Raw genomic sequence first — 21,413 nt, forward strand, 5'->3', positions numbered from 1 at the left:
GGCCCATAGAGCTTATAGAGTTTTGAATTCATTTTAAAAAGAAGGTTTTTTTTAAGGAAAAAATATCCTACCAATTAAGGCAAGCGGACTCGATTAACTTACAGTCTAGCTTTTGGGAAGATTGGCTACCAGTCTTGAACTATATGATTGCCCATGAGATAAATCCGTGTAAACTTTATCCATTAGATCCTTTCAGTATCTAAAAAACTGCCTTGATTACATACTTGTAATATTTTTATTGTTAATTATGTTTAATCTGTTTGGATTATATGTTGTATTTAGGTAAGTATTGTTAGCTCACTGTGGATTGTTGTGTTTAATTTTGTTACAAAACTTAAAAAAATACAAAAAGGGTTTTGTTTTGTTTTTAAAGAAGTTTTAGAATCTCTAAGATCCTGTTCTGTCAGTTCCCTGTAGGCCTAATTTTTTTCTAGCTGCCATTTACTCACTTGTGTTGTAACCATGAAAAACCCTTCTGACGTTTGTGAATGTTAGAGAAAATTGTTTTTAACCATTTATTTCTCTGATCGTGATTCAGTCTTAACGATAGAGTCTGCTATAGATGCCATTCCTGCTACAAATCTTTTATGCTATATGGGGAAAGTAATTTGTACTCTTTTTTTCCTCTGGAAAATATAGAACTTTTGAACCTATGGTTCGACTGCTTTGCATGCAAGCAACTGCTAGCACTCTTATGCTTGCCTGTGGAAAAGCCAGTAGAGATGACTGATGTGAGGATAGTCAGTGCACAGAGCGGGGCCTGCCCTTGATCTGTTGGTTTGCTCCTCTGTGGAAAGCCTATGTGAACATATGGAGAGCCTCTCTGTGCTGGCATTATCCTGTGTTTTTGCAAGGTTTAGGTGTTGCATAAAGAGTTTACACAGCTTGTAGTGCATTAGTGCATAGTACATAGTGTAGTGCATAGGCTATAGATAGAGGAACCAGTCAACAAATGAAAGTCTGATAGGACCAGCTGGTACAGTCTCACCCCCACCCACCCTTGTTAATTGCCCTACATTTATTCATCTGCATATGAGAATCAGGTGAACAGTTAGTTAGCAAGGATTTATATGATTGCAATAGATGGGAGAATATGGCTCTGCACTTAAGGATATTGCTAATGGCTGTATTTCAGGTACAGATACACAGTGCAATCTTATGCAGTGCTTAATGGGAAGTAATCCCATGGAATTACTTAACTCTCAAATTGGTATCATGGGATTGCAGCAAAAATGTGTATGTGAAGGTGGTCCGACATGTAGAGCAAAATATCTTGTATGAACTGGTCCAACTTAATTGCCTTCTAAAATTGGCTATAAGAACAGCTTTGACAGATAAAATAAGCAAATTAATGGAATTTTCACAGTACTTGTTTCAAATCTTCTCATGTCCTTTCCAACAATGCTTCCCACGCTTGAACTTTTGCTCTAAGATGCTAATAGAAGTGCACAAGTAGCAGCTGTGCTAATATAAAATTCAGTGCAATATTTAGTTAAATTGTATAAGGGGAAATTATATTCCTCTAGCTTCTAAATCAAGGGATGCATGCTCCCCTTTTTTGCCATTCATATTTCTCTAGAAACCAGCTGGTCCTATCTCTCCAGCTGGTCCTATCTCTCCTGTGTTTGGATTATCCTGGTGAACATGAAATCCTGTTTCTTTGACATAATGATATTTTATGTTCAGGGAAAGCAGAATGAACTTGACTCCTCCTAAGGCAAGGTCAAATGCAATTCCGTTCTGCAGGGCAACATTCAGTTTCTGTGAAAAAACGTTACTTAACCTGTAGAAAGTTGAAACTGAAATGTATTTGTTACCCTTACAGGGATGGGTTACATGTTACAAAGTCTCCATGACTTCATGGACTTTGAGTCAGACAGGCACCTGAAGTTCCATGCTGTGAACTCAGTTTCCAACTATGCAGGGGCCCGATTCAGAGTAGGCCTGTAGAATACAAGTAGAGTGGGCTTCAGCCTCCCCCACCCCCACATACACACCCCATTTTCTCAACCTGATACTGCCCAAGAGAAGAGACACTTATTTCCCCTTTGGCGAAACTTAACATGTAGCCCTCAGTACTTTGTTACCAAGCCAATGCAAAATAATTCAGAGCTTTTCTCTTTTTTTCTTCTTTTTCTTTTTTGCAAGAATGATTGGCAGCCGTTTAGGAACCCAGTTGAAAGAGACTCCCCTAATCCTGTTCACCCCCATGCCTAGAGACTTAATTGTCAGTGGCTTCCGTGGTATTATATGTGAAACAATAAAGTAGACTGCAGTAGAGGACATAACTGTGGTCCCTGCTGACTACAGTGTTTGGGGCAGGGATCAGGTTTTGCCATCCACGTGGTATCCAAGATACTTAAAGGTTGTTTACTTTGATCCATAAAACTCAATGGAGACCATTGAGAATGAGACCAGTTCCTGTTTGCACAGTTATCATCCTTCATGTGCCTATCCCAACCCAGGGTTCCATTCCTTGGTGATGCCAGATCATGGCAAGAGCAGGACACCCAGGAACTGGGTGGTGCTTGTTTTAATTACATGCAGTATAAAGCATGTGATGGATTAAATACAAATAAAGCCAGTAAATTTTTGATAGCTGCATTTACATGGTGCTAATATATGTTTTAAATGAATGATATGTATTATTCATATTTTTAATGGCTACTGCTGGTGATTCTGTAGTGTGTTTTAAATTGTTGTGATCTGCCCTGAGCCCACTTGGTTCGGGAGGGCGGACTATAAATTTTAAGTAAATAAATAAATAAATAAATAAATTAGTACTATTTAACTTATCGAAATCAAAAATGAGCATTGACCTTCTCACTATATGGGAATGGATCTGCTTAAGGCTTGGTGTAATCCTTAGCTTGCTTCTGTGTTCCCTTTTAAGCAGCCATTTCCTCCTAGCAGGGGGCCACATGCTCTTACCATATATAGATCCATCAGCCTTGTATCGAACCTGGCCTGCATGTATAGTTATTCATGCTTGTAACATGAATAATCTGCATATAACCCTGAGGACTGAGTAAGTATTGGGGTAGGAATCCTGCCCACAGCTTTTTAGTATTTTAATAATTTTTTATGATCTCCATATAATAGTCTGTTGTTGTAGAAATATACTTCTGAAATATGAGGCATTTCTGCACATGTTGATACCAATTTTTGCGTGTACTGTGTTACAAAACAAGAAACACAGGAAATATTCAAACAATAGCTTATTGTTAAAAGTACAGAATACCCAAATGAAGATGAGCAGTCTTCAGCCTAACAAAGCGAATACATTCCAGCAATTGTGATGCGTTCTGCTTAAAAAACAGGACGTGTAAAGAGGACAGTCATTTGTTGATCTCATTGCATTGTTGCTTAAATAAATATGAAAATATTATGAAAGTTATTTGAAAACATTCTTAAATCCAAAACTTCTGATTCTTTACTTTTACTGGAATCCATCCCTCTACCTGTTTCTTGCTTCTGCCTTTCTTATTCCTTTCTTGCATAGTGAGTAGGATACCATCTGGATAACATTTGAAGTTGTTTTCCATTTTTCCTGTTAGGATCACATAGGACATGAGCCTGATCTGTGCACTAGTCCACCTTTGCCGTAAGCCACTTGAAGCTCCAAGCATAGTTATCATTCCAGGCCATCCATTAGCTAGCTATGCCTGGCCTGGCCTAGCTATAAATGCTTCCATTTCTGGTTCTGGCCTAAGTAACAGTCAGTGTCTAGTGTTATCTCTTTCAATCACTAAGTCTTTGTTTGGTGCTGTCTGTCACTGTGCACATTTAGACTACTTAACAGTCAGGTAGACTCCCACACTACTGTCCTCCTTATCCACCTGCTAGTTCTCCCACATCCTTCTCCAGATTCTTTGGCCAGTTCCATGCCTGTAATTGACTCTTTGTTAATACGGACCTGTTTCCTGAGCCCTGCCTGGTTTCTCAAAGCCGAGCTAGATATGCAGGTTTTTAAAGAGTTGGGTCTGGGTTTCCCAGACCCAGCTCAGGTTTCCACAGCCATACAGCAGTTTAAAAGTAAATGGCTGTTAAAAGAGAGCTCCTTCCTCAGGGGAATGAAGGGCTCCTCCTTCCCCCTTAAGCCATTTCCCCATGTCACAATAGCATGGGAGGAGCCCCCCCTCCCATTTTTACTGCTCCACATGCACAGAATACTCCAGGTAGAGCAGAAATGGAAAAACAGCTTGAGGGGGGGGAGGAGCCCCTTCTCCTCCCGCGGAGGCATTTTGAGGCCATTTGGGCTCTCCTTTATTTTTTAACAGCCATTCCTCAAAGTTGCTGTATAGTTCCAGGGAACTCGAGTTGGATCCCCAGACCCAAGTTGGGTCCCCAGACCCAAACTCTTTAAAAACGTCTAGCTTGACCCTCAGTTACAGCAGTCCAAGTAGACCAACATTCAAGTGTTACTAGAGAATTGCACTTCTGGTTATTCACATGTTCAACTGCCCAAGACCCAGTACTGGCCTCTTGTAGTTCATTTAGAAAATTGCCCTTTGGAGTTTATTCCATGATGACTGAGTTAGTTGTCATGTGACTTCACAGACTGGTTGACTTTTCAGGAGCTATACTATGAAGCTAGTTTGATGAGTAGATTGCTGACCATTTCCTTTTGTTAGAATGGAGGTCTCTTTGAAGAAAACTGCATACTTAGGCTAGGATGACAGTCACAATCTTAAAGAATTTCTTTGGAGTTTTCTCAAGAAAATAATTGAGTTTGCTGCTGATTTTAAATATGTTAGTAGGCCCTGGGACAACTTCCAATGTGTGGATGTAATGTGGAGTTTATTCAGTAATATTCTGAGAGCTCTCTGTACAACTTATCCTATCAACTGTTTTCCTTAGAGTCTTTCTTAAAATAGGCAAATCTGCTTTTTTACTTCAGAGAATGATGACGAGCAAGAGGCCCTTCTATCCTTGGACAAACCTGGTTGGTACTCCCAAGGTAACATAAGTCATTTGAACGAGCTGCTGAAGAAGATGACTGACAAGTTAGAACCAAAGGTATTTCAAAAAGACAAACTCCTCTTGGAACTATTTTTCCCCACAATGACAACATGAATTCAATTATTAATACACTTGTCTAAATTTGTGTCACTTGCTTCTGTGATAGAACTTTCATGTGTGAACTGGCTCCTGAAAAGGATCAAGGTGGTCTATGTTTTATATCCTGTGTTCAGTTTCTTTATTATTATTATTGCCCAGTTGTGTGGATGAAACGAGCACAACTGTGTTCAGCAGATCTCACTTCCAAGCGAATGTGCATTAGATTGTGGTGTTAGAGATTTTCAGTAAGGTGCTTAAAATTACTTAAACGTAGACTTCTGGTTGCTGTGCTTCTAACATATCAAAAGATGAAAGTTGGCTTTTTAAAAATAATCTATATGAGGGATATCTTGATTCTTAGGTGCTGCTCCATATTCTTGAAACAGTGGCTTGGGGGAGAGGAAGTATATTTAACCATACATTCTGACCCTGTCATGGGTGGTCAAGCTCCATAATAAAGTTTGTGCTTCCTATCAGAACAGTCTTCACACTATGAAGTATATGCACTCAGGCATGGCAGACCATGACAGAACTCAAAACCAGGTTCAGCATCAAAGTTCACTCCCACCACTTTTGAAAACAAGGTTTCTTTTTCTTCTGAGACTGTGAACAATTTTTTAAATTGACACCTTGATTTATATTTTGTGAGTGCCAAATAAAATTGTTTTTCTAGTCATGATTTATTCTTCCCATTGTATCTGAAAAAGTGAGCTCAATCTCATGGAAGCTCATACAGGAATAAATGTTGATTGTCTTTAAGGTGCACTGGACTTCTGTTTTATATTCATTGTTTATACAAGTGAGAGTAACTAAAAGCATATGATAAAAATACATATTTTGTTTTACAAATAAATGGCAAATGTTCATTTTTAATCATATTGTTTCAGATTTTTCACACTGAAGTCCATGTATCTATATGCGCTATTCTGCAGGCACCGGCTGTGATCATTCTGGAGTACCACTTTTTCTAGTGAAGCATCAATTGCGGGGCTTGTTTATCATGATTTAGCTATTAATTTTCCTCTGCCAAGAATGCAAATTACAATTTTAAAAATATTTTATGCTATATAGAAGCTGCCTCATGATGATTTACTGTAGCTTTGATGTGAGGGACAAGCAGTGGAAAGAGATTGTGAACGTGAATACCTCAGATTTACTGTATATGTAACTGTTTTTGTATGATGTGCACCTGTTTTTATGCTTCTCTTTTAGGTTGTTTACTTTGGAGACAGCATGCACTCAGACATTTTCTCTGCCCATCATTATAGCAACTGGGAGACTGTGCTCATCTTAGAGGAACTGAGAGGGGATCCCATTATGACACCTTCAGAGGCAGAGGCTGAGCCCTTAGAAAAAAAGGGAAAGTATGAGGTAAAAATTATTTTCACAAGTTTTTAATAAATCAACAGATTTGATACAAATTCAGCTCCACCTGTGTTAAAAAGATAGCTTTCTGGTCTGTACGTATACATATAAATGTAAATGTACTCAAAAATACCAAACTCATGTAACAAAATCAACCTAATAGGGACACAATCCCATCAGAAATTTCCATATACTTGGTCTATTCCAATGAGTGGGAGAACATGGGCTTCATTTCAATAGAACTTGAGCACAGCAATTTCCTGGTTGGTTGCTAGGAACCATATCACATGAAGTACATGTTACAAAATGCATTAATGTTTTATAACCCTCAAGTATGGAGTCTTGTGTTACTCTTCCCTATAGGTATCAAATATATGCTGGTATATATACTCTTATTGAAGAGTATTCAATTGGCATTCCCTGTTTGTTTGTTTGTTTGTTTGTTTGTTTGTTTGTTTGTTTGTTTTTGCATCAAGAATAGAATAGCACATCAAAGTAAGAAGGCAAAGTGTTGCCAACTTTGGTTTCTTTCCTGTGTTTTGCAAAAACAGGAAAGGAGACAACCACAACTTTGCATTTTGTTACGAAGAATCTTATTATTCAGCAAACAGATGCAACCTCAAAAGAATTCGTTCCATGTGGTAGACTATTTTGTTTACTGGGCAATGAATTAACTTTCAAACCTGCACACGTATTTACACTTTCTGGAAAATGAGGGACTATAATGAACAAATACTGTTTCCTGGGTACATTATGTTTGCATTTGAACTGGACTGAATGTCAGAGAAAAGTTCTTATAAAATGGAGATATAAGAATATTTAAATTAATGCAAAATTTATTATTTTTCACCTTTAACTGAAAAACCAAGTGTTAAGAAATAAGAATGATCCATGGACTTCACCTGAGAGCCCAAATGTGCTTTCTTGTTAATACGATAGACAAAATGATGTGCTGCAGAGCAGAATCAAAGCATCCAATTGGCTTCTAGGTTCCAACACCAATGCAAAGGACTTCTTGTTTCTGCTGTGATACACGGACTCCACTTACTATTTCAGCAGAAGTTGTCAGCATTTATGTGAGGCCATAGTGGAGTAGCGCTGGGGTGGGGTGGGGGACCCTTAAATGGCAAAAGTATGTGCAGAGGGTGGAATATAAGTTAATAAAGAAATTGTGTCCATAAAAATCCTTACTATGAAGGAATAGTCACCTTTTCTAGTAGCCTGTTCAACAACTAGTTTTTATATGAAGGCCACTTTAAAAAGAGGTTAAAGGGCTGGGGTCTCACAACCACCTCCTGAGGTGTGTGGCTACTGTGTCCTGTAGACAAAACTTTCAGTATGTTTCTGGGTGGACATGCCTCAGAGGCTAATTCTGGCCCATAGTCTTCCTAAACCCTGCCCTGGTGCCAGATTACTAGAAGAGCAGCTCCACCCTGCTTTCACTTGTATGACAGCAAATAAGGTCAGGCTGTGCAATAAAAATGTGATTTTGCACTATTCCAGCCAACGTTATTGAGAATTTACATAAAATTCTCAGAGCAGCCCAGCATATCCTTTGTGCGTTTGAAGGAAGCTTGTGTGGTATCCCAGGTCCGTCCCTAAGAAATGAATGCAGGGGATGGAACAGCAGCACTTGCTGGATTTTGCCCTCTGACCTCCTTCTGGAAGTGATTAAGGAGCTTTAGTTCAGCCAAGCATATCTGTGCTTCTGCAAGAGACCCATGTTAAATTACTGTATTCATCCTCAGTGACAGAAAGCCAGCAGAGGAGAAATCAATTGGGTTGATTAAAGGATTCTGAACAGAGTGAGGCTAGAGTAGGTCAGTGGCATTATTTCAGCCTGCTTTTCTTGGGGGAAATGCTCCTAATGTCCAGATCCCTGCAACTGAATACGTCAATTAATAAGGCTGTTTCAAAGGGATATCCTTCTGACTTCTCTGCAATGATTTAAACTTTCTCAAAAATTATCCCATTTAATTTTAAAATATTAACAGTGCAGTCCTAAGCAGAGTTACACCCTTCTAAACCCATTGACTTCAAGAGACTTAGAATGGTGTGACTCTGATTAGGACTGCAGTGGGTGGGGGGAGCATTTTTCCTAACCGTCAATCTGTGTGACAGAGCAAGTTGGTGTCATATTTGATTATTGTGCCCCTAATGTTGCTGTTGTATAACACAACCAGGCTGTTAATATACTGTGTGTCTTACAGACTGTGGGCTGTCTGCTGCCCTCTGCCCCATCTTCAGGGCTGCATCCCTGGGGTCTCTGCAGGACACTTGCACGCTCTGGCTTCAAACAGGAAGGGGTTAACGTAGTGCAGTTCCTTGTCCTCACAGATGAACTTTGTGCCTTAGTTCTCTCTACCAACCCCTCCTTGTTGGCTAGTGATCTGGCCAGACTTAGATAGACCAGCTGGAGATCCTCCTGCTTCTGTGGGGCAGGGGGGATGCTATGCCTGAGCCTTTCTGCCTCTGTGTGGTGTCCTGGTTGTTCTAGAAACCTTGATGCATCAGCTGCCCTGATTTCTTCCAGGGTCGAGTTGTATCAGTGCACAGGCAACCACGGCATTTTCTTCTTTCCTAGGTACTGCACTTTTGTCAAAGGCCTTTGTCGAGTTACAGAAGGTGTTGGCAGAGTGGATTTTTCCCAACTGTCTCCGAAAAGCCAATTGACTTCAAAAATTCTCTCAGAGGGCCAGGAGAGCCTCACAGGCAAAATACATAATAGTAAGACTCCTCCAAAGATACGGCAAAACTTGGAAAAATAACTTCCTCCTTCTCCTCTGCTGATGCAAGCGGCAAGTGGAAAAGGTAGAAGAAAGTTATTTAACCTGATTTTTCCTCATCACTGCAATGCCCTGTACTGCCGTGCATTTTGTTTACAAAACTCCTCTGACCCTCTGAGAAGACTTTTAGAGCAAACAGCAGGCTGCCTGTGGAAAGGGGAAAGGACGCACTCCATTACCTCCTTCTATGAACATTTCTGCTGGATCCAGTCCTCTGTCTGCTATTATGACTGCTGATCACCTTAGGAACAACTATTGAACTTCTCCTCACATACACCTTTCTATCATAAATAGTCTGTGGTTCCAAAACTTGTATTGGATACATTACATTGCACTGCCAACTGTAATGTACTGACAATAAGATTGATGCTTACTAATAGACGTTTCCCTCACCTCTGCCATTATTACTGTGAAAGCATACTCATCACAGAATTACCTAATCTGGAAAGATATGAAATAGGTCTTAATTATTGTGTAGAAGTTCCATTGTGCATACAAATACTCTGATGAATGTATGAAGCTCCACAAGTGCAGATACCTCCTAATTCTGTTCTGTGAAAAAACTCAGCGTACAAAGAGAACAGCAAGCTCTTGTATCTATAGGGTGGGTGAAGGCTCAGTAGGTATAGTTATACCAATAACCTTTTTCTAGAACCCTTTCTAGTGGTTTAAAAATATTTTGCAAGTTTTCAAACTCCACTTAGTTCTTGTGAAGTTCTTTTCCCACGCCTAATTTATAAGATAAAACAGGCAGTGTTGATTGGGACAAGTTAAAAATCTAAATTAAATTATCAATTGTCGTGAAAGCTTAATAAAGCAAAACCAAACAAAATGCAATAGATTATATAAATTGATGGTTTTACCACATAGTTTTTTAGCAAAACTAAAGATGTTGCTTTACAGTTCATTTGGCTCTCTTGGGGAGAAAAGTCTATGGACTCCTGGAATGAATAACTACAGAGTTTGAAACTAGTTATGGCTCAGTGCCTGCAATACCCTGAAGGACTTCTCTGAGCATATTTGAATGTGCATTTCCCCTTGAACCTGCCTCCAGCATTGTGTTGGTTGCAATCCTATTCATGCAGGAGTACCACATATGCATTAAAGCACATCTGGAGCAAATATATATATTTGTGTTATTTATGTTTCAGGGATATCATCCAAAATCTCTTCACGCCATTTCTAAACAATGGGGTTCTTTCTTTGTGGATACCATTTCATCAGCAGAAGATGCAGCAGGAACCATACTCAAAACATGGTCTTGCAATTGTGTTAATGCTTATAGTACCATCGCCATTCCCAGTATTGAATCAATAGCAGGTAAGAACAAATAATCTAGAGTGCAAAAATATAGTTTCCAAAATAATAACAATGTATTAAAATTCTGTTTTGAATATATTTCTATTTTTCACTGGAGGCTTTTGTTTCATATAGATAACAGTGATGTTGTCCACCTTCACACAGGGTCTTTGTGAGAAGTATTTGTCTTTGTGCAGTATTTGTGCTACAGAGTCAGCATTTCTCATATTGGCTCAAATTTAATTCATAATTATTGAGTTCTCAAAGCTGGGGGAGATTTCAGTGGGATGCAGGATGGATTTCTTTGTTGATATTGAAGAAGTGACCATTTATTCATTCATTCATTCATTCATTCATTTGCATAATTTATACCCTACTTTTCTGTCCTCATCAGGGCCACCAAGGTGCCCAACAGATTAAATAATAACAGATTAATAAAAAACAGGTCTTAAAAACCTTTAAAACCAAACAAAATTACATCATTCAAACAATTAAAGCTAAGCCAAATACACATACAAAAACATAAAAATAATTAAAACATAGGGCAGGAAGGAGGGATCAGTGAGAAAACACCAGACTTCATGTGCAAGAAGAACAAGACATGTGAGTTTTTCTGGGAAGAGAGTCTAAAATTTTACTACTATTTTACTATCATTGATTGATATTCAAAGGAACCGTTTATGAGGATGTGTGTTAACTGCCTTCTAAACGTTGCTTCAATTAAATAATAAATCACGTCTGTATCACTTCCCCACTATTTGCAAAATGACTCATTGTTCTGTTCATAAAGGTGTGCTGATGTGTACCTAAGAAAAAGTCTTCCAAATTATATATTACCCAAGAAGTTACTTCAACAGTGATTGGCAAGAATTTTCCTCCAACCTTTACTCTGTAAAATGTCAAAGTTAGCCATCTCAACTGAGAGTCAGTTTGGTATAGCAGCTAAGAGCAGTGGGACTCTAATCCGGAGAACCGAGTTTGATTCTCCACTCCTCTGTTTGAAGCCAGCTGGGTGACCTTGGGCCAGTCATAGCTTCTTGGAGCTCTCTCAGCCCCACCTACCTCACAGGGTGATTGTCGTGAGGATAATGATAATATACTTTGTAAACCATTCTTAGTGGGTGTTATGTTGTCCTGAAGGCAGTATATAAATCGGATGTTGTTGTTAATAACAAGACTTAAGGGTATGCTCACAAGCAGCTCATTAACAAAGTAAGGCCATTGTCAATCCTTTCCAAATGAACATTAACTCTTTATTATGTGTTAATTCCATTTACATTAAATGATTTTGACTAGCCTCTCAAAGACCATTTTTTGGAATGATACTTGCATTCCTAAGACTGCAGTGCCAAGAAGAGAAACTTCACAATGAATTCTGCTCTTCAGTCATACACAGGCAGTGATGTGCAGAGCAAAGGGGATCATTTCAAGCCTGATAATTTGGCCCCATGCTTCAAGTCCTGATTGGTCAGCTGCCGGCAGGGGTCAGAGGACTTTTGCATCCAGCCTCCTTACAGCTTCCCAGAGGATGCTAACCCAAGGAGCTGCTCCCAAGTCTCCACTCTTGGCTCATCCCTTTGAAGCCTACTCTTTTCCTGTGGAATTCCCATCCCTGCACATGTTGGGGCCAAAGTATGTTCACCCTCACCAGTTAAAGTGGTTGACAGTCCATGATGGGATATTCACAGTACCTATAGCTACTGTATAAAACACAAGTAGCTTAGCTGTAACCGGCATGTTGATGACCTATGCACAGAAGCAGCCCCCAAATGACTTGATACAATATGACTTGCATGACTTACCCATGCCTGACTGTTTGCTACTGTTCAGCAGCAGCCCCCTCCCCCAACAAAAGCCGGTGTAGTGTAGTGGTTAGAGTTCCAGAGTAGGATCTGGGAGATTCAGAATCAAATCACCACTGCCATGGAAGCTCACTGATGACACTGATCGAGTCACACACTCTGAACCTAATCATCCCACTTACATTATTATTCAAGATTGAGTTGTTATGTAAGTTAACTGTGTGATTAGACGTTATAGGAATCAACCCCTAGAACATCTGTGCATGTTAAAACAAATTTTTATAAGACATGGCACCAAATGTCCTCCACAGGAGGAAAAATATCTCTCATGAAGAAAAGTTACTCCAGGAACATGGAACTGCTCCTCTTCCAGGAGGTTGCCACATCATAAGATGAATTGTCATAGGAAGTCATCCCAGAAGAAATACACCCCAAGGTTGCTTGCCTAAGCCTCCAGTTACTGCCCTATGGGCTCCTGAACTGTTTTGTTTCTGGTTCCGAGTTTTCACTACTGCCATGCCTACCACAGGCTACCCACACACACAAGACATCACCATTAAAAAATTTACTGGGAATAGCCCACAGAAGATGAAGTCTTTTACCAGCTGCAAGAGAGAATGGATGCACATTTTGATCCTTCATTCACCAATAGGAAAGCCAGGGCTTTATAATGCAGTATCCTCTGTTAACCCTGAGTTTTGGGTTAGCTCCTTTAGCTTTTCTTATGGGATCGTTTGTCTTCTGTACTTCAGCTGCCTTCTGGGAACTCTTGCCTTCAAGGTTCATGTGTTGAGCCATACCTGCTTTAAGATGCCCATCTCACAGATTTTAAATCTGCTTAATATTTTTGGAATTCATTTTTATTATTCTTTAAAGTTACTACAATGACAGTGTGTAGTCTACTAATTAGAAAGTTTGTTGCAATATATAATTGTTGCAATTATTCTGACTTGCTGGATTAAAATATTTTAATCATAAGATATCCAAAAGCTGTTTACAGTACAAAAAGGAAATAATGCAAAATGGTAAAATACTGGAAAAAATCCATGCACGAACTGTTGAACAAGAATTGGGATAGCTACTACAAAAATAATCAGGTATCACTAAGTGGCCTGAGAGAAAAGCGGAATTTTAACTTAAGATTTAAACAGTAATAACATTATCATGTCAGCAAGACATTCCACAAGGATCTTCAAAGATCCAGCTTGATCCATCAGCCTCTCAGTGGACCATCTTAATAAGTTCCTTGCACCTATGGATGTTGCAAGCCTGTGCAAGTTCACAAGGTCAATGTTGATATGCCTCCTGACCTCAGTCTGGTCAGCAGAGAAAGCAACATTTTTATGTACATTACTTATAGTCTGCCTTTCTCACAGATTGCCTAAAACACTGTGGATCAGCCCTGTGAAGCTGAGCCCAATAAGGCAGCCTCAGCATGGATGTTGGTCTTCCAGTACAGAAGAACCAGCTGGACCTCAATGCCAGATCCAAGGATATGTCCAAAAGCTCAGGCAGAGAAATTGTTAGTTAGTGGGATAGATGTTGCACCATTAGAATCTCCACTCTGTCCCTTGTGTTTAACACTGGATACGTATGCTCAAAATTAGTTAGCTACTTAATCCTGAATACGGAGATGTAACTAAGAGATCACACAATTGATGTGTACTGTCATTTTTTCCATGTACTGAGTATTTTACAAACTGTTTAAATGGATTACCATCACAACTGTTTATCAGTAAAAATGATTATGGTTATAGACAGAAATAAGTTTCCAGTTAGTAAAACTTTCATCAGATAATAATAATCTAATGCAATCTGAAGACCAGAAATTTAACACTCGTCTCTGAATCCTTCCTGTGATATTCTTGTAACATCAAAGACTATTAAAACAAACTAATCTCTATAATCTCCATAAATGGAAAGAGTTTCTTTGCAAACAGTAATGGCCAAGAAAAAACAAACATCTTTTTTTAGAATGTTAAAATCCCCCTCTGGATTAACCAATAATTCAAAGAGTCTGTTTTCCTCCTGATTTACACGAACATTGTCACCAGAAAGATGAAATAACAGTAACAACAAATAAGTTGTTTTATTTTAGGCAGCATCAGTTTGGCCAAGACTTAGATGGCACATGAAAACCCCAAAGTTATAAAACAGAAAAGTGTCACCGTCTGTTTTCATCAATATGGTCACTGCAATGAATTCCACAGTTTAATTACCTGTTGAGTAAAGAAGTTCAAAATAGGAAGTTACCTTGTATTGTCGAAGGCTTTCACGGCCGGAGAACGATGGTTGTTGTGGGTTTTCCGGGCTGTATTGCCGTGGTCTTGGCATTGTAGTTCCTGACGTTTCGCCAGCAGCTGTGGCTGGCATCTTCAGAGCACCAAAAGACAGAGATCTCTCAGTGTGTGAGGACAAGGAACAAGGAAGTTACCTTGTTCATATCTTTCAAAGCTCATTATTGACTCTTTCCTCTTTCAGAGCAATCAAACAACAGCATCTAGTAACTGACGTTATTCATGGAACCATAAATAATGTTTTAATGTCAACGCACTTGACCTTGCAATACGTTCATTCAAGATGCATTAATTTTTGCTAGTGCAATTGCCTAGACATCACTAAGTGGGACACTGTGGCCCCAGTATGGAATTTGTCTTTGTAACTGACTTTCCACTTAGAGATACTTATGTATCAGTGAGCCCGCTGATGTGGGGAGGGCAGAGTATAAATCCAATAAATTACATTACATTACATTAATGTCTTCAAGGGACATTTCATAGGCATTTCTTGGTTACATAGCTGAGCTCTACATTTCTGTGCAGAAAAACATACATACTTGTTTAAAAAACGCAGCGAGTTGGATCCAAATAAATTTTTACAGGACAAATTCACATTCCATATATCTTGCTTTTCTCCTTTCCTGGTTCACAGTTCATTGGAAAATAGAAGTAAAAATTTAAACCATCAAATCACTCTGAATTCAGGCACGCAGCACAGTCATCAGAATGATAAGATACAAGATCAGAAACATGTTGATTCAGTCTCAGTATTTTTGTTCAATAGTGACCTCCAGTATTGGGCCTTCCAAGCAGGAGATCAGATGTCTTCCATCTCAAACAAAACTTCTGAAACTCCATAGTCAGCAAGAGTAGAACGTTCCTTCTCAGAGCTGTGGGGGAAGTGATCAGTTGTAAAGCTGCAGACTGTGTTACTAAAAACAGGGGAGAGAAACATTCACTTTGAGGTTTTCTTTCTAGTGTGCATGTTATGTGCCATCTAGTCGTCTCTGACCTATGGCAACCCTATGAATGAAAGCCTTCCAAAACGTCCTATCGTTAACAGATCTCTTACTTTGAAAACCCTATGATGAGATTTCTTTCTGTTAAAGTGTGTGAAATGCACACCAAGATCTGTAAAGTTTTTAAAGCATTAATAAAAGAAATTATTGTGCAGTCATAGATTTCAGCATCCTTCTTGGACAATAATGCTGTCCCCTTCTCTGTTTTTATCTCTACAACAATACTGTGATCCTCACACCTGAGAGAGTGTGACTGACTCAAGTGAGCTACATGGGAAAGTGGGAGGTTGAACCCAGCTGTACCAAGTGCTAATTTAACATTATAAAACTACACTATTAATTATAACACTACACCACACTAGCTGTATAGCTGCTTCTTTCCAAGTTCTTTTCTACACGTTGTTTTACCTCTTTCAGGATGAACCTAAATAGTATTGCATGATTTTGGTAAATGCATCTCTCTTAACATTGCAAATCATAACATTCTTAAATGGGGAGTGATATCAAATATTTAGCTATTTGTACTTGGCTTCTACACGTCTCACTGCTAGAATTTCATCATGAGCAGATGCAGAGCATCATAAGCAGTCTTTTAGCATGATCCAGAAGATGAAGCCCATGCTGGCATTGTTCTGGGAGGTACACAAGAGTGTGCCAACCTTGTCTTGCCCAATCTGCAGCACTGAAACAGGCTGTGGTGACTGTGGAACCCTGCAAAATGATGCATTAATAGTTGCTTCTGTGATAGAATAGAACCCAATTACTCTGTGAATTTTTATCAACCCAGGAAGTCACAGTTATAGCCTGAGTGAGTGATCCATCAGCAGAAAACCCAAAGTAGAAAGCGTTGTGGGCCACGGGCCAAAAACTACAAGCAGTATAAGCTATAAGAACAAAGACATGCATTACACAAATGTGTATGGAGCACGGCTGCAACTTAACACTAATCTATTTGAGCAAGGATCATTGCACAGATATTATTGGGGGTTAACGCTGTGGCTTTTGAATGGCTTGTTTTTATGGTTTGTTCTTATGATTTGTTTTTATACTGTGCTTGTATGATTTTATTGTACCATTTGGTGAGCTGCCTTGAGCATATTTCTGAAGAAGCAGCCTATACATTTTCTCAATAAATAAATATTTGTTGCTGCACATGCCAAAAAAATACAATGGAAAACAAAAAAAAACACAATAAACAACTACTTCCAGGATGTGGCTTTCAAAAAGTCATGCAAATACATACATACATACATTGTGGTGTCAGACATAGCAGATCCACTAAGATCAAAATGGCAAAAGTGGAGCAGACCAAGATGTCCAGGCAAGAGACTGTCTGGAAAGTTTGCCAGTTCCCTAACCCTGGCCATAGGCCTGGCAGAACATCTCTGTTTTACAGGCCCAGAAGAACTGTAATAAGTCCTGCAGGGCCCAAGTCTCCAGCAAGAGACCATTCCACCAGTGCCAGAGCCAAGAAGGCTCTGGCCATGGTTGAGGCCAGGCAAATATCCTTGGGGCCAGGGATTACCTGCAGATGTTGGGTCAGCTGAGCATAATACCCTTCAGGGAATGTATGGGGAAAGACGGTCCCACAGATATGAAGATCCCAGTCCATTAAGGGCTCTAAAGTTTAGAACCCAAACCCTGAACTAGAATTCAACTGGAAGCCAGTGCAGCTGGCGCAGCACAGGTTGTATATGTTCCCTAAAAGGAGTCCCCGTAAGGACATGCGCTGCCGCATTCTGAACCAGTTGAACAAGCAACAAAAGTGGAAAACTACAAATGAAGGCAAGAAAATTAATAACGATTTTATATAATAAATGAAAGCACAATAAATATATATACGCTCAGTATAATCAATCAACAACCAAAAATTACAGATTCAATATGCAGGACCCAAGCGCTGTACATCATTTAAGCGCAAACATGGACTGAAAGGAACAAGCAGTTTATCAAAAACTTCTTAAAGGACAATGCCAGAGTCAAACACAAAGTTCCTCAGTCCTGAAAAGTCCAAATGGATGGTGCCCAGAAGACAAAGTTCCAATGAACGGAGTCCCCCCTGCCCAACATTCAGGGCCGGCAGGTTCCTGATGCTTCCAGCGGTCTTCCTCAGGGACGGATGAACATCAAACACTAATGAAAACATATACATTAATATGCAGTTATGAACATTACAATTACAGTTAAATATGATGCATACACTTACCAATGAAGATAGTCAAAGTAGCACCAAAGAATCAAAGGTCCATAATGGCGGCCAAGCGCACCAGAAATTGAAACCCATGAGATTTAAATAACACCGGCATTGTCCTTTAAGAAGTTTTTGATAAACTGCTTGTTCCTTTCAGTCCATGTCTGCGCTTAAACGATGTACAGCACTTGGGTCTTGCATATTGAATCTGTAATTTTTGGTTGTTGATTGATTATACTGGGCGTATATATATTTATTTATTGTGCTTTTATTTATTATATTAAAAAGTTATTAGTTTTCTTGCCTTCATTTGTGGTTTTCCACTTTTGTTGCTTGTTCGCTTGGATTGAAGGCGCCTCTTGTACTGTTTGTATGCATTCTGAACCAGTTGCAGTTTCCGGGTCAGTCTCAACTTAGGGTAGACCTGCGTAGAGTGAGTTACAGTAGTCTAATCTGGAGGTGACAGTTCCATGGATCACTGAAGCTAGATCATCGGTAGAGAGATAGGGACAATTTTATGCAAGATTACAAATGCAACCATGATTTGTTGAATGCTCTAACCTGTAGCAAGTAGTCCCTTAGTTCTAACTAGAGATGAGCACGAACAGAAAAAAACCCCGAACATGATGTTCGTTGTTCGTTACCATCCACGAATAGGGACTCACAAACAAACAAACATAGCCCTGTTCACGAACTTGTTCATGGTTGGCTGTTCATGGGGGCCAGCAGTCTCTCCTCCAGCCATCATCCAAGTCAAGATCCCTACTGCACCACTCCCAGAAACCTGACCTGAGCAGGCACTAGGAAAGGTACCAATAATATATAATAGCTTGGCACCAAAGCCTGGCAGCAGCTCTGAAACTTGAAGGGGTGGATCCCTACTGCACCACTCCCAGAAACCTTACCTGAGCAGGCAGCAGGAAAGGTACCAGTAATAAATAATAGCTTGGCCCAGAGCCTGGCAGCAGCCCTGGAACATGAAGGGGTATATCCCTATCCCGCCACACACAAAGAAAATTCAAGCTCCAATGCACTTTCTCTATCAAAATGCCAACAGCAATTCTCTCCCTCTCAACTGTCTGCAAACTAAGCCAGAGCTGGGAGCCCCCCTCCCCCCTGGTCTTTGCAGACCTGCCTATCAAGCTAAATTGGGCTTAGATTGGGGTTTCCAGGGCAACAGCAGGAGTTCAGACAGAGTTCAGACAATCCCTGCCTAAGCTGCAAAGAAAATTGATTGCAGGTGCCAGACTGTCTGGCTTGATGAACAGCAACAAACGAGGCTTGCAATGACCACCTGTTTGTTTAGAATGGAGCCTCACAAACAGCTTGTTCGTGAACAGCAGACTGGGCTGTTCGTGGCTTTTTTTTGTTCATATTTCTGTTCGTACCCATCTCTAGTCCTAACCATGCATACTCATATAAAGGATTTTTAGAACGTTTCCTACAAGTACCAACAGAATTGTACTGTGAAATCATTTCATTTTATTTCTCTGCCCCTTTTTTCAATTTTTTATGCTCTGGTTTGTATGTAGATGTTGTGAGTAAAAGAAATGACAAGGGCATGAATATAGGAAGCAACCTGTTGCTTTTATTTTTATTCATGGCATGACAGATTCCAAGCAGAATATACTAAGTGAAAGCAGAATTATTTTTCTTTTGATGTTATGGTATATATCATCCTTTACTATTCTGAAGTGGTACCTTATCCCATACCACATATGACAAAATACATTTATAATTTCTTTATGTATTTTAAATTACTTGGAAGCCAATAAATTTTATTTTAAATAATGTTTAGCATTCTAAAAGACTAACAAAATTTGTGGTAGCATATGAGCTTTTGTGAGCCACAGCTCTCTTCTTCAGTATCTTCATACACTACCACAAAAGTTTTTAGTCTTATAGGTGCTACTGGACTCTTGCTCTTTTCTGCTGCTACAGACAGACTAATACAGCTACCATCTTGATCTATTTAGCATCCTAGTTAGGGTAAGTTGAAGTATCAATATCATATCCAAGCATATAAGCCTTCTACACTGTATGTGTAATTATGTGGCCTGATTGTTTGCTTACAGTAATAAGCACACAGATAAAGAGCTAGCTTACTTTTCTATAACCATGTCACATGAATTGAGAAACTAATCAAAACATGGTACATTTGTTTCTTTCAGATTTACCCTTGGATTATAAATTCCCCAGATTTTCTTCAAAAAACTCAGTAACTGCTGGGTATTTCCCCAAACCTCCAAGATCATTAGCTATTCTTCAGCCAATGGATACCAAATAGGTCATCTTTAAAGGAAATAAAAGTTATGTTGCTTTTATTGTTTGAATGATATTGGATGCTAATTGAGAAATATACTTTGCTACCTAACATCAAAAGATGAATGTAAAAACAGCAAAAAAAACCTACACAAAAGACTTGCTTTTTTTGTTTTTTACAGCATGAATCGAACAGATAATAATGGATGTTTGTTTTCCCATCTTGCTTCTTGAGAATTGCTACAGATTTTCCAGTTCATTGTATAAATATTTTGACAGTATTAGTGTAGTTACATTGCAGGATTGCCAAGTCATTTCCTATGGTGGGGAAGGAAGCATGCGTCCCAGGGTTTCACAGCACACCTTCAGTAATGTATAATGCAAGGGTTTATTTAGCACATTCAGTTTCATGTACATGACAGTACAATTTGTGTTTTGTCCCCCTTAAAAATGAAAAGGAAAATTGCATGTGAGACCATTATATATACATCTTGAGGTTCATAGTAAATGGGGAAAGGCTTACTTATTTTACAACAGGAAGGAACTCAGTGGACCAATCAGTGGACCAAACTGAGCTAGAGTTTTACAATAGGTTAACATTCAGGGCTCTGATTTTTAATCCCATTGATTGAAATCAAAGTTAAATTATAGTATTTTAACCTCAGAAAGTGATTAGGAAAACATTACTGAGTGTACCTACTTTAAAACACTTATAAAATCCATCCTGACAGATTTCTCTAGATAAATCCTGAATTGACAACAAAGCACTTGATAGTTAAAAACAAGAAATCAGTTTGTCTGATACCACACTTTGTCCTGATCTATAAGCCAATTTCATTGCCTGTCCCAAAAGACTTGTCTGAATCACCTACATGATCATCTTACCAACATGATTCCCCCCTACCCCTAACTTCTTGTTTTGACAGGAACCTGAACAATTATTTAACGGCATGGTCGAGGCTCATTACTTTGACTGAATCCAAAGACTAGATGAGGGTTCTTGGATTGGAGAATGGTTAAAATGAAAACTTTTCAGAGGGATCAGACCTCTTTCAAGGACTGTATGGAGCCAAAATCTTATTTAAACTTACTTGAGAACAAGTCTCATAGCATGAAGGCAAACTTCTGAGTAATAATGAATACGGTTTGGCTGAAAGTCGATGTGTATGTTCACAAATGGTTTTTGCAGCTGTAGAAACCTTGATATGCCAAATTGTAAACAACCTGTCTTATATGTGGTCTTTTCCCTAAGAAAGGATGATGTGTTGTAACAATGAATAATTAAAATTTAAGCATCTGGTTGCATAAACTTGAAAACAGTTTCAAATTTTTCAGTCTGCTTTGACAAG

The 21,413-nt window shown here is 39.1% G+C and overlaps 1 protein-coding gene across 3 annotated transcripts in view; it reads left to right on the top strand.

Annotated features, from left to right (window-relative positions):
- Positions 1 to 21,413, top strand: part of NT5DC1 (5'-nucleotidase domain containing 1) — a 159,240-nt gene extending 137,827 nt beyond the window's left edge. For 2 of the 3 annotated variants that reach the window (XM_054979042.1, XM_054979044.1), the window contains 4 exons: positions 4,901 to 5,019; positions 6,274 to 6,432; positions 10,364 to 10,532; positions 19,974 to 21,413. In XM_054979042.1, coding sequence (XP_054835017.1) covers positions 4,901 to 5,019; positions 6,274 to 6,432; positions 10,364 to 10,532; positions 19,974 to 20,089 — 563 coding nt within the window. In that variant the 3' untranslated portion in view covers positions 20,090 to 21,413. The remainder of the gene's footprint in view (positions 1 to 4,900; positions 5,020 to 6,273; positions 6,433 to 10,363; positions 10,533 to 19,973) is intronic. The other variant, XM_054979043.1, reaches the window with a different exon arrangement.

The sequence above is a fragment of the Eublepharis macularius genome, chromosome 1 (assembly GCF_028583425.1).
Source record: "Eublepharis macularius isolate TG4126 chromosome 1, MPM_Emac_v1.0, whole genome shotgun sequence".
NCBI lineage: Eukaryota > Metazoa > Chordata > Lepidosauria > Squamata > Eublepharidae > Eublepharis > Eublepharis macularius.